Source organism: Hyla sarda, chromosome 1 (assembly GCF_029499605.1).
Source record: "Hyla sarda isolate aHylSar1 chromosome 1, aHylSar1.hap1, whole genome shotgun sequence".
Classification (NCBI taxonomy): Eukaryota; Metazoa; Chordata; class Amphibia; order Anura; family Hylidae; genus Hyla; species Hyla sarda.
The window spans coordinates 197,184,746-197,198,680 of NC_079189.1; the positions used below are offsets into that span (position 1 = coordinate 197,184,746).

At 40.1% G+C, this 13,935-nt stretch overlaps 1 protein-coding gene across 1 annotated transcript in view; it reads left to right on the forward strand.

Annotated features, from left to right (window-relative positions):
• The window catches only part of LOC130355875 (A.superbus venom factor 1-like), a 266,587-nt gene that overhangs the window by 19,255 nt on the left and 233,397 nt on the right, over positions 1–13,935 (forward strand). The window contains exon 4 of the mRNA XM_056556718.1: positions 11,248–11,446. Coding sequence (XP_056412693.1) covers positions 11,248–11,446 — 199 coding nt within the window. The remainder of the gene's footprint in view (positions 1–11,247; positions 11,447–13,935) is intronic.

The window sequence follows — 13,935 nt, forward strand, 5'->3', positions numbered from 1 at the left end:
TTGTAGTTTTGTAACATCTGTCCCTTCAGATTTTGCAATTTTCATAAAATTTTTGAAAATTGCTGCTCTACTTTGAAGCCCTCAAATTTTTTCAAAAAGTAAAAATATGGCCATTTTATGATGCCAACATAAAGTGGACATATTGTATTTGTGATTAAAAATTAAATTTATTTGGAATATCCATTTTCCTTACCAGTAGAGAGCTTCAAAGTTAGAAAAATGCAAAATTTTCAAAATTTTCATGAAATTTTGGGATTTTTCACCAAGAAAGGATGCAAGTAACGCCGAAAATTTACCACCAAAATAAAGTAGAATATGTCACGAAAAAACAATCTCAGAATCAGAATATTCGGTAAAAACGTTTTAGAGTTATTAACGCTTAAAGTGACTGTGGTCAGAATTGCGAGGGCTCAGTCCTTAAGGGGTTAAAGAGGGACATTCCCCCACTGTGTTTTGGCAGTGTAAGATTAGTAACCCAAACTTTTTTAACCCTTTAACACCTGTTATTTATTCAAATCAGGAAAAGTTGCCTGTCTGCTTAGTTTGATGCCAGTTTTTATACCCAGAGATTTGGGCCAGGCTGAACTCAATTGAGATTGATGTGGGGCATCTGTGTTTTAAGATTAATGACCCAAAGTCATTTACCCTTTCAAAACACCAGCTACTTATTCAAATAGGCAACAAATGTCAGTTTGTGCACTTTGATGCCAGTTTCTATACTGAAAACCGCCAAGTTAAAATTGACAAATTTTAATTTGTGGCATTCCTTCCTGTGTCATGACAGTGTAAGATCAGTGGCCCAAAGTATTTAACACTTTGAATACACCAGTTACTTATTTCAATATGGAAAAAGTGCCTTTCTGTCCAATTTGATGCTGGTTTTTATACTCAGAAGAGCCCTGGCTGGTCTCAATTGAGCTTGATGTAGGGCATCCCTCTCTTTGTTTTGGTAGTGCAAGATCAATGACCCAATCTTGTTTAAGCCTCTCTGTTTGTTGGCAATGTGACATCAGTGGCCATAAGTTAATTAACACTTTGAAAACACTAAATATTTAAAACGGGAAAGAGTACCCAACTGCCCATTTTGATTCCAATTTTTTAAAACCAAAGAGCTTTGGGCCAGGCTGGTCTCGATTGAGTTTGATGAGGGGTATCCCTCTCTGTGTTTCGAGGTATTAGTTAAGTAACCCGAAGTCAATTGTATGTTAAAATCAGAATAGTGGGTGCCTACTTTGATCCCAATTTCAGTGAAGACTATTTTTGGCTTGATGTAACTTTATTCCTATCATGCGCACTTAAATTCAATGTAAATAAGTTTTAATAGTCAAACCATGAAACTTTTATTGAAATAGCAAAAAACAGTAAAATTGTTGCTTCCAACAGGTAAGTAATAATGGTCCTAGGACCGAATAAACAGTAAACAAAGTACAGTGGTACACTCAAAAAATGATGCTGATTACAAAGCTCTCAACAAATAGAAATGGCCATTATAAGTGATAACATCCATAGAGGCTCAGCAATAAGTCTTGACGATACATAAGATACAGAACCCGCTGGCTGACCCCTTCACAGACTAAAGAGAAACTACCCCTCAATAAAGAGTCAGGCAATGAGTCAAATTGGTGCAGTAAGTGGATAATAGCCATGGCTCCCACACAACATTAAAGCTACCGTATTTTCCCTAACTGCTGATAACTTCTCATAAAGCATAATAAGATTAATAAATGAGTATTAATATGATGTGTTAATTAAAAAGACAAATTCAAAACTCAATTAAAACTGATGAATAAGACAAATGGAACTTAGGCTTCTTGGCTTCCTTCACACAGTGTGTAAGGCTCCGTTACAAACGGACGTTAAGGGCTATTTTTTTATTTTCACTTTTAGTGCCATTAACGTCCGTTATTGTAACGGAGCCTAACGGGAGTCATAACGGGCAAAGAGGATACCATTCACTTGAATGGGATTGCTCTAATGTCATTTATGTCTCCTGTTATTCTTCTGGAAGATAGTGGAAGAAAAAGACGTTGCAAGCACAAATTTTTCTCCAGCTATCTATCGGCCGGTACACTGACGGGCACAAATGTCAGTGTGAAAGAAGCCTCATTTATGTACCTGGGTTGGAGTGAAAAGGTGTAAGAATAGTTAATAGGGATAGGCCTAATGGAGAAGAAAACGAAGGCAACACTAAATTGCATGCTGACTAATGCTAAAAGCCAACTAACAAACCTGACAGAGTAACATGCAGGTTGAGTGATACATAGAAAATAATATCCACAATATAATTTACATTACATTATAACTTGTTCTTCAAAAGGGTGTTCTGTAGAGGAGCCAAAAGAACAAAGAACCTTAGGAAGGCTAAGTTTGATCAGCTTAGAGATGTCCTTAACCCCTTAAGGACGCAGGGTTTTTCTATTTTTGCATTTTCATTTTTTCCTCATCACCTTCCAAAAATCATAATGCTTTAAATATTGCACCTAAAATTCCATATTATGGCTTATTTTTTGCACCACCAATTTTACTTTGCAGTGACGTTTCTTATCTTTATTCTGTAGGTCCATACGGTTAAACTGATACCCTACTTATAGAGGTTTGATTTTGTGTTACTTTTTTTGTATTACTAAAAAATCACAACTACATTCATGAAAATTTATACGTTTAAAATTGTCCTTTTCTGACCCCTATAACTTTCTTGTTTTTCTGCGTATGGGCTGGTATGTGGGCTCTTTTTTTGCGCCGTATTCTGAAGTTTTTATCAGTACTATTTTTATATTGATCAGACTTTTTGATCACTTTTTATTCATTTTTTCATGATATAAAAAGTGACCAAACATATGCTATTCTGGACTTTGGAATTTTTTTGTGCGTACGCCATTGACCGTGAGATTTAAATAATGATATATTTTTATAGTTCGGACATTTCCGCACACTGAGATACCACATACATATGTAAATTTTTATTTACACAGTTTTTTTTTTTTTATGGGAAAAGAGGGGTGATTCTTACTTTTATTAGGGAAGGGGTTAAATGATCTTTATTAACTTTTTTTTGCAGTGTTATAGCCCCCCCCCCCCCCCCAGTGGCTATTGCACTGCACATTCTGATCTCATACACAGATCATTGCCGTGCATTGACACAGCAAAGATCAGTGTTATCGGCGGTCGATTGCACAAGCCTGGATTTCAGGCTTGGAGCAGTCAATCGCCGATCGGACATGACGGAAGCAGGTAAGGGGACCTCCACTCGTGTTCTAGCTGATCGGGACATCATAATTTTACTGTGATGGTCCCAATCAGCCTGACTGAGCTGCCGGGAAGCGTTTACTTTCAATTTAGGGTTAATAGCGTGCGGCACAATGATCGGTGCCGCACGCTATTAGCCCACGGTCCCGGCTGTCATTAGCCCCGGACCGACCCGGTATGACCCCGTGTTATATACTGGGAATGGGCACAGGGCATACAGGTACGCCCTGCGTCATTAAGAGGTTAAAATGTACCTGTCACCAAATAAACTTTTCAAAACTAACTCAGGCTATGTTCTCTAAATTTCAGAGCTTTAAAAAGCTGTGTATGCATGTTTCAGTGAGGCTTTCTGTATATTTCAGTGAGGCTCTTTGCAGCTTTCAGTGAGGCTCTTTGCAGATTTCAGTGAGGCCCTTTGCAGCTTTCAGTGAGGCTCTGTGCCGCTGTCAATCAAGCTCAGTGTAGAGAAGCACTTCCTGAGTTCTGTCTCCTGCCAGGCCTGGAGGACACCAAATTCACTGTATTCATTTTGGCAGGGAACAGAACAGAGCCACCTAGTGGTGTTTTGTTCTATTACATTTTAAACATATTTATGTTGATAATTTTAAAAGCAAGTGAATGGGAAAGGGTCTGCTAATTACACAAGGAACACTATATTAAAAGTTTTATTTGGTGACAGGTACTCTTTAACGTTAAAGATTGGTATAGTACAGACACTAAATGAGAGATTTAAAAAGAAAAAAATCATATTGTAAGAGGTATAAAACTTATGGGAATAAAAAGGTCAGGAACAGGAGAAAACCAATGTGGATGAATAAAAAAATGTAAAGGGGGCAATAAACGACAAAAAGAAAGAATGTAAAAAACAGATAAAAGCAGCAACACTAAAGACAAAAACATATTGCCAAAGAAATTAAAATGAACTCTAAAATGTTATTTACATAAATAGTAAAAGGTTAAAACTAAAAGCTTTAAAATTGTTGAATAGGGGTTTAACCCCTTAAGGACTCAGGGTTTTTCCGTTTTTGCACTTTCGTTTTTTCCTCCTTACCTTTTAAAAATCATAACCCTTTCAATTTTCCACCTAAAAATCCATATTATGGCTTATTTTTTGCGTCGCCAATTCTACTTTGCAGTGACATTAGTCATTTTACCCAAAAATGCACGGCGAAACGGAAAAAAAATCATTGTGCGACAAAATTGAAAAAAAACACCATTTTGCAACTTTTGGGGGCTTCCGTTTCTACGCAGTGCATATTTCGGTAAAAATGACACCTTATCATTAGTATTGCTCACGAATATTCGCAATTCGAATTTTCGCGAATATAGCGCTATATATTCGTAATTACGAATATTCGTTTTTTTTTTTTGTTTTTTTTTCACAGTACACATCACAGTGATCATCCCTCTCTGCTTCCAGCTTGTGTGGTGTAAAGAAGGCTGTAATACTACTGTGTGAGACTGGCGGGCGAAAATTCGAATTTTCGCATATGCGAATTTTGCGTATGCTAATTTTGTATATGCTAATATTCACATATGTTAATTTTCGCATGCGCGAATTTACGCATATGCGAAAATAAAACGAGAATATGCGAATATTCGCGAATATTCGCGAATATATGACGAATATTCGTCCATATATTCGCGAATATTCGCGAATTCGAATATGGCCTATGCTGCTCAACACTACTTATCATTATTTTGTAGGTCCATACGGTTAAAATGATACCCTACTTATATAGGTTTGGTGTCCGGTCAGCTGTTCGGGCCACCGCGATTTCACCGCGGCGGTCCCGAACAGCCCGACTGAGCAGCCGGGTCACTTTCAATTTCACTTTAGAAGCGGCGGTCAGCTTTGACCGCCGCTTCTAAAGGGTTAATACCGCACATCGCCGCGATCGACGATGTGTGGTATTAGCCGCGGGTCCCGGCCGTTGATGAGCGCCGGGACCGACGCGATATGATGCAGGATCGCGGCGCGATCCCGCTTCATATCGCGGGAGCCGGCGCAGGACGTAAATATACGTCCTGCGTCGTTAAGGGGTTAAAGAGGGCAACAAGAAAAAAGTGAATATATTAAGCCCATTTTTCTCCGCTGTATTCACAAAGGAAAATTAAATGCCATATAAGATATAGAGGTAAAATGTAACTCCACAGAAACTGTAACCAAGAAAGAAGACAGATAAAAGTGTTAAAAAAAACAACTTAAATAAGTCATGTATATAATCTCACCATGACGCCACAAGGCATCCCAGCTGGTTGTTTCAAAATCAGACCCCCAAAGCCATAAACCATTAACAGCCTTTGATCCTGCTGAGAGAGCCAAAACCTACACACACTGGACTTGTTTCCTGTGTGAACTGCAGGAAGGGGCTGCTCTGAGAGTGAGCAGTGAGGGGTGTGTTGCCCTCCAGCCAATCAGGGACACTCAAACAGTGCTCCCTGAAGCTGTCAGCTCTCTGAGGAGGAGAAGGGAATGTGAAGTGTTGTCTATGGTAGATGCTAGTCATCAGTGTGATAAGATCCTCTGGACTTCCTGCCTAGAGGAAAAGCTGAGAGAATCAGAGCATGTGCTCAGCAAAGATCACACTTCACATTGCAAAGTTATATAACTTTATGATGTGCAGCTATATAGAGGTAATTTCATTTGGTTTGAGTTCTTTTTTAAGTGCCACCTAAAAAAAAAACTTAAAATAGAGAAATCACCAGGTCCAGATGGCATTCACCTCCTGTGTTCTAAAGGAGTTAAATTATGTAATAGACAGACCACTATTTCTAATATTTTAGAACTCTATAGTGACAAGGTCTGTTTGCCAGAACTGGCAAATAGTAAGTGTGGTACCTACAGTCAGAGAAGGGTCAAAAAGTGACCCTGGAAATTAGAGGTCTATTAGCTTGACTCCCATTGTATGTAAATTGTTTGAGGGTTTTCTTAGAGATGCCATTTTGGAGTATATTGATAAATATAAGTGTCAGACTGCATATCAGCATGGGTTTATGAGGGATCAGTCCTGTCAAACTAACCTGATCAGCTTTTATGAGAAAGTGAGCTCACGATTGGATCGAGGCAAATTGTTGGATGTCATATAGCTTGATTTTTCCAAAGCATTTAATACTGTGCCATATTAAAGGTTGGTACATAAAATGAGAATGGGAAAATATGTGTAAGTGCCTTGCTCTGTGATAGGAAACAGAGGGTGGCTATTATAAAGGTACTCCACTGGCCACCATTTGGAACATTTAGTTCCGAACGTTGTGTGCGCGCTGCAGAGGTCATCCATGCCCAATCATGATGTCAGGCCATGCCCCTCAATACAAGTCTATGGGAGGGGCGTGACATGGCATCATGAATGTGCGTGGTCAACCCCCACAGCATGCACACAGCATTCGGAACACTGGCCAGTGGAGTACCCCTTTAATGGTATATACATGAGTGGGTGACTGTTACAATTGGGGTACCACCAATTTAATCTATATATATATATATATATATATATATATATATATATATATATAAAACTCAATGGCCCTCATTTACTAAGAGTGGAGTGTAGGTTTCTTTGTGGGTTTAAATTAACAATTTATTTTCCACAGTATTTACTAAGGTTTCCCTACATTTTCCCCTTTCCCTACACTTTCCTTTTTTTTACACATGCTCTGATCTGCAGGGTTTTCCTCAGCTGAAATCCACCACATTTTCTGTGGAAACCTTAGTAAATATGTTGGGTATTTGTAAAAACGTCGGGGATACGCCCCTTTTTAGAGATCATGCCCTCTTTTCCCGGGGCCACACCCCTTTTTGGGTTTTCTTGGCAAAAGGGAGAGTTAGTCAGGGTTTTTCTCAATTCTGGTGCAAATTCTGGCAGAATGTGGCGCACAACCCGACAAAACATGTCGGGTTTGCAATAGTAAATGAGGGCCATTGTGTGTGTGTATGTTCCAGCATCATGTCCAAACGGCTAAAGATATTAACATGAAACTTGTCACACATGTTACTTGTATGTCAACAACAAACATAGGATAGGTAATTTAACCCTTACTCACCCCCATTTGCCAGGGTCAGGGTTTTTGTTTAAAGTCCCATACAAGTCTATGGGAAATATATGTTACTGCATAACTTCCAAACGGCTGGAGATATTTCTATAATACTTGGTCACATGTTACTTATATGTCCACTTAAAATATAGGATAGTTAATTGAACCCTTAACTACCCCCATTTGGGTAGGGTCAGGGTTTTTGTTTAAAGTCCCATGCAAATCAATGGGAAATGTATGTTCTCACATAACTTCCGTACAGCTGGAGATATTTCAATACCTGGTACACATATTACGGGTTGGGATATGAGGACGGGATATGAGGTTGGGATAGGAGGACGAGATAGGAGGTCGGGATAGGAGGTTGGGATAGGAGGTCAGGATAGGAGGTCGAGATAGGAGGACAAGATATGAGGACGGGATAGGAGGATGGGATAGGAGGACGGGATAGGAGGTTGGGATAGGAGGTCGGGATAGGAGATCGAGAAATGAGGTCTGGATAGGAGGTCGCAATAGGAGGTCGAGATAGGAAGACAGAATAGGAGGTCGATATAGGAGGACGGGATAGGAGGACAGGATAGGAGGTCAGGATAGGAGGTTGGGATATGAGGTCAAGATAGCAGGACGGGATAGGAGGACGGAATAGGAGAACAGATAGGAGGACGGGCTAGGAGGATGGGATGGGAGGACGGGATGGGAGGTCGGGATAGGAGGTTGGGATAGGAGGTTGAGATAAGAGGTCAAGATAGGAAGTCGAGATAGGAGGACGGGATATGAAGATGGGATATGAGGTCGGGATATGAGGACGGGATATGGGGTTGGGATATGACAACAATATATGAGGACGGGATTTGAAGTCAAAAGCTTCCTCTGTTGATTTTCCTCCACAACAAGGATTAGGAAGGAAAAACCGGGCAACACTGGGTACTCAGCTAGTATATTTATAAATGTCCTTGTAGAGGGATTGTATAGTAAAGTATAAATCTTTACAGATGATACTAAGCTCTGAAAAGAGGACAGTGCACTGTTACAAATGGATGTGGATAGGTTGGAGGTTTGGACTAAGAAGTGGCAGATGAGGTTAAACACTGAAAAAACATAAGGTTATGCACATGGTGAGAAATAATCCAGGCTAGAATTATGTATTAAATCCAAAAACACTGGGGACAACTAAAATGGAAATAGATTTAGGAGTTTTAGTTAACAGTACCGTAATTTTAATTGCAGTGTCAGGAAGCTGCATCAAAAGTTACATGGATTCACATGACAAAGAAATTGTTTTACCACTGTATAAACCACTGTATAAATTACTAGTCAGAACTCACAAAATACTGAGGATGATTTGCTAAGAGTGAGCATTGTTTTCTTTGTGTTTTTTTTTTTACCCAACAGGTATTTTTTTACCCAACAGGTATTTTTACCCATCACATTTTTCAAAACTGTTGAGGACACGCCCCTTTCTTCAGGGGCAAACCCCTTTCCAGGTGGACAAGTCCCTTTTTCAGATTTTCTGAGTAAAACAGAGAGCTGGTAGTTTTATTTGGTATTTTTTTGTTCACAAAATCTGGCACATAAAAACTTGCAACACAACTTAGGCAAAAGAAACAAGAAAAAAAAGAGTTGGGATCACATTATTAAATGACCCCCACTATATACAGTATTGTGAAAAAAATGTACAAGAAAGATATATTGGAGCTGAAGAGGGTTCAAAGATTGGCAACTAAAGTAATACACGGAATGGGAAGACTACAGTAGCCAGAAAGATGATCAAATTTAGGGTTATTTAGTTTAGAAAAAAGATGGCTAAGATGCGACCAAATAAATATGTCTAAATATATCCGGGGGCAGTACAGAGATTTCTACCATGATCTATTTATATCCAGGACTGTGTCTATAACAAGGGGTGTCCTCTAAGTTTAGAGGAAAGAAGGTTTCTACACAAACACAGACAGGAGTTCTTTACTGTAAGAGCAGAGAGACTATGAAACTCTCTGCCAGATGACGTGGTGAACTCAATGAAAAGAGTTCAAAAGGGGCCTGGATGCATTTCTAGTGATTAAAAAAATTACGGCTTATGGATACCAATACAAAAGAAAAAGCAGCGGCACTCCAGAGTAAAAAGAAATAACGTGGTTTTTTCACCCATCCAAGTTACAGTACAGTGCATATGGATACCAGAGTTATAGGGACAGAACATTAATCCAGGGATTTATTCTGATTGCACAACCCTCCACGGGGATGGGGTTCCTCGCCTCAGTGCTGAATGATGACTCTTTGTGAGTCAAGCAATTGCTGTGTTTAGCAAAATTTTCATACTTTTTGCCTGGACGTGTAATTTCAAGTTTTTCATACCTGGCATTGGCCATTGGCTCACAAAAAAGAAAATTATAAACAAACCAAAAAAAAAACTGGCATATTTTGTACACTGTTACAGCTTTGGTGGTTCAGAAGTCAGGTGGAGGTTGCAGGCTAGTTATGGTTGACTTCTTTTAACTAATAGAAGATGTTTAACCTCATGATCGTGAACAGGCTGAGCCTTGGATTTGGGCAGCCTTAAGTTACCAAAACTGTAATAGTGTGGTAACAGTGCCTCATACAGTTATTTATACTCCACACAACCATAAGCATCCCAGAGCTCCCCTTGGGCCTCCAGTGTACATAAGCATGATTAACAAGCAGCCCACTGTTGCCTATCTACATCAAGTGCACTCCCACACCACTAAGAAGCACACAGCTGGACATTATGTGCATTCACTGTATCCCTTTACATGGTTCTCCACTCTAACAGACTGCTCATCATGTCCCCCTCCTTCTTAAACACAGCCTGGTCTCCAATTACCCCCTATTTGTAAGACTGCTTCATCATCCCCCTCCTTCTTTCTCAGACTGCTCTGCCATGCTTCCAATTTCTCAAGGTCCCCCCATATTTTTCTATTTCTTATCCAGACTGCATTCTCATATCCCTTTCTTTTTCAGATAAACTGCCCCATGCCCCCCTTCTCTTTGTATAGAGTGCCTCTATAAGCCCCTCTTTCTCTTACAGACTAATCACTGTTCTCCTCTTTCTCAGTGTCTGGTCCTCCATTTGCCCCTTTTCCTTAGACTGCTTCCACATGCTTGCCTTTTTCAGTTCACTCCCACACAGGTTGCCCCATGTCTCCCTCTTTCTCACATAGGCTTCCCAATGTCCCTTTAAGTCTCAAATGGAGTAACCACATAAACCCCTTTTCATCTCAGAGATTGTCTGCATGCGCCTCCATGTCTTATACATACTGCCCCATTTCTTCTCTTTATCACATAGACTATGCCCCATCCACTCATTCAGACTGCTTCATGTTCCCCATGTTCTTCCACATACTTCCCGTTTCCCCCCTTTTTTCCGACTGCCGCCTCATGACACTGCCACATGCCCATTCTATCTCATTTATGGTTCCCCATATCTTCCGATTTTTCACAAACTGTCCTCACGTCCTCCTCTTTCGCACATAAACTGACCTTATACCCCCTTCTGTCTTATATAGACATATGCCCCGACTGTCCCCTGACTTACATAAAGTTGCCCCTTTAAAGGCATCTGTTGCTAACATCTTGGTACCAAATACCACAGGGCACCTTCATAGGCCTTGTGGAGTCTGTTTCCTTGATGGTTCAGAGCAGAATTGGTGACTTGAGGGGGGCTTACACAATATAAACCACTGATTCCCTGCTACTGCCGTGCCTATGCTTCTCAAGACCCTGTCAGTCTGTGACTGCTACAGACAGAGAGCACCACTGTGGGCAATGGGTGGCTGCAGCATCACATATGAATAAACAGAGACCAGCAAGGGCCAAGGGAAGTAATGCATGGGAGCAGCAGGGGATTGGAATGTGAGTATTACTCCTTATGTTATTTATACGATTGTCAGCTGTTCAAAAACATCAATGGGGCTGCACAACCCATTTGACCTTTCTTTTAACTTTTTTCAGCTTTGCATTGATTGCTCCCAATATCATACATACTGGAAATGAGGAGAACATTGTCATACAGTGTCATGAATGTGCACCTGATATGAATTTGCCAGTGAAGATCATGGTGAACAATTTTCCAAAGGATGACAAGAACCTTTACCAGACAGCCACTACTCTAACTGCTTCAAACAATTATCTGACAACAGCAAACATCAAAGTAAGTCATACATTTTATAAGGCTTTTATCATCCATATACAGGGTGGGCCATTTATATGGATACACCTTGATAAAATGGGAATGGTTGGTGATATTAACATCCTGTTTGTGGCACATTAGTATATGTGAGGGGGGAAACTTTTCAAGATGGGTGATGACAATGGCGGCCATTTTGAAGTCGGCCATGTTGAATCCAACTTTTGTTTTTTCAATAGGAAGAGGGTCATGTGACACATCAAACTTCTTGGGAATTTCACAAGAAAAACAATGATGTGCTTTATTTTAACATAACTTTATTCTTTCATGAGTTATTTACAAGTTTCTGACCACTTGTAAAATGTGTTCAATGTTCTGCCCATTGTGTTGGATTGTCAATGCAACCCTCTTCTCCCACTCTTCACACACTGATAGCAACACCGCAGGAGAAATGCTAGCACAGGCTTCCAGTATCCATAGTTTCAGGTGCTGCACATGTCGTATCTTCACAGCATAGACAATTCCCTTCAGATGACCCTAAAGATAAAAGTCTAAGGGGGTCAGATCTGGAGACCTTGGGGGCCATTCAACTGGCCCACGACGACCAATCCACTTTCCATGAAACTGTCCATCTAGGAATGCTCGGACCTGACACCCATAATGTGGTGGTGCACCATCTTGCTGGAAAAACTCAGGGAACGTGCCAGCTTCAGTGCATAAAGAGGGAAACACATCATCATGTAGCAATTTCACATATCCAGTGGTCTTGAGGTTTCCATTCATGAAAAATGGCCCCACTATCTTTGTACCCCATATACCTCACCATACCATAAATTTTTATGTTCCAACAGTCTTGGAGGGTTCAATGTGGGTTAGTGTCAGACCAATAGCGGTGGTTGTGTTTGTTAAAGGGGTACTCCGGTGGAAAACTTTTTAAAAAAATCAACTGGTGCCAGAAAGTTAAGCAGATTTGTAAATTACTTCTATTAAAAAATCTTAATCCTTTCAGTACTTATTAGCTGCTGAATACTACAGTGGAAATTATTTTCTTTTTGAAACACAGAGCTGTCTGCTGACATCATGAGCACAGTGCCCTCTGCTGACATCTCTGTCCATTTTAAGAACTGTCCAGAGTAGCATATGTTTGCTATGGGGATTTTCTCCTATTCTGGACAGTTCCTAAAATGGACAGAGATGTCAGCAGAGAGCACTGTGCTCATGATGTCAGCAGACAGCTCTGTGTTTCAAACGGAAAATAATTTCCACTGTAGTATTCAGCAGCTAATAAGTACTGGAAGGATTAAGATTTTTAATAGAATTAATTTACAAATCTGTTTAACTTTCTGGCACCAGTTGATTTAAAATAAAAGTTTTTCACTGGAGTACCCCTTTAACTTCACCATTTACTTAAAAGCTTGCCTCATCACTAAACTAAATCTTCTGCGTAAACTGAGGTTCCTGTTCCAATTTATGTTGTACCCATTCTGCAAATTCAGTGCGCCGATCTGGGTCATCTTCGTTGAAATGCTCCAGTAGCTGGAGTTTGTAAAGGTGCCATTTGTGAGTAGCTAATATCCGCAGAAGGGATGTTCGACTAATGCCACTCTCCAGTGACATGCGGCGAGTGCTACGCTGTGGGCTCTTGCTGAATGAAGCTAGGATAGCCACTGATGTTTCTTCATTAGTGAAAGATTTCATGCGTCCACATTTTGGCAAATCCAACACTGAACCAGTTTCACGAAACTTAGCAAGCAGTTTGCTAACTGTAGCATGGGAGATGGGTGGTCTCGTAGGGTGTCTTGCATTGAAATCTGCTGCAATGACCCGGTTACTGCGTTCACCGGACATCAACACAATTTCTATCAGCTCCTCACGAGTTAACCTCAATGACATGTCAATGGCTGTAAACAAAGGGAAACTTGTAAATAACTCATGAAAGAATAAAGTTACGTTAAAACCAAGCACATTGTTTTTCTTGTGAAATTCCCAATAAGTTTGATGTGTCACATGACCCTCTTCCTATTGAAAAAACAAAAGTTGGATTCAAAATGGCCGACTTCAAAATAGCCGCCATGGTCACCACCCATCTTGAAAAGTTTCCCACCTCACATATACTAATGTGCCACAAACAGGAAGTTAATATCACCAACCATTCCCATTTTATTAAAGGGGTATTCCGGGCCAAAACTTTTTTTTATATAACAACTGGCTCCGGAAAGTTAAACAGATTTGTAAATTAAGCAAAGTAGAAAAATAGTCAGCTCACCTGGCCACCGCATGGCAATACAATCCTCCAAGGATACGAAGAAAGCAGGTAGATGCCAGCGATTATGAAACTTCACCTTTATTGGAACCACGTAAAATCATCGACATGGAGAGACTTCAATAAGACAAACATTTAAATTCCATGAATCAGCGCCAAGCATCGAGTTTGCGGAAAGAACATGCAAACTCGTTGCAGATGTTGACTTAAAAATAGCTAAGTTCAGTACTTGGTTATCTTTCCAGTCTCA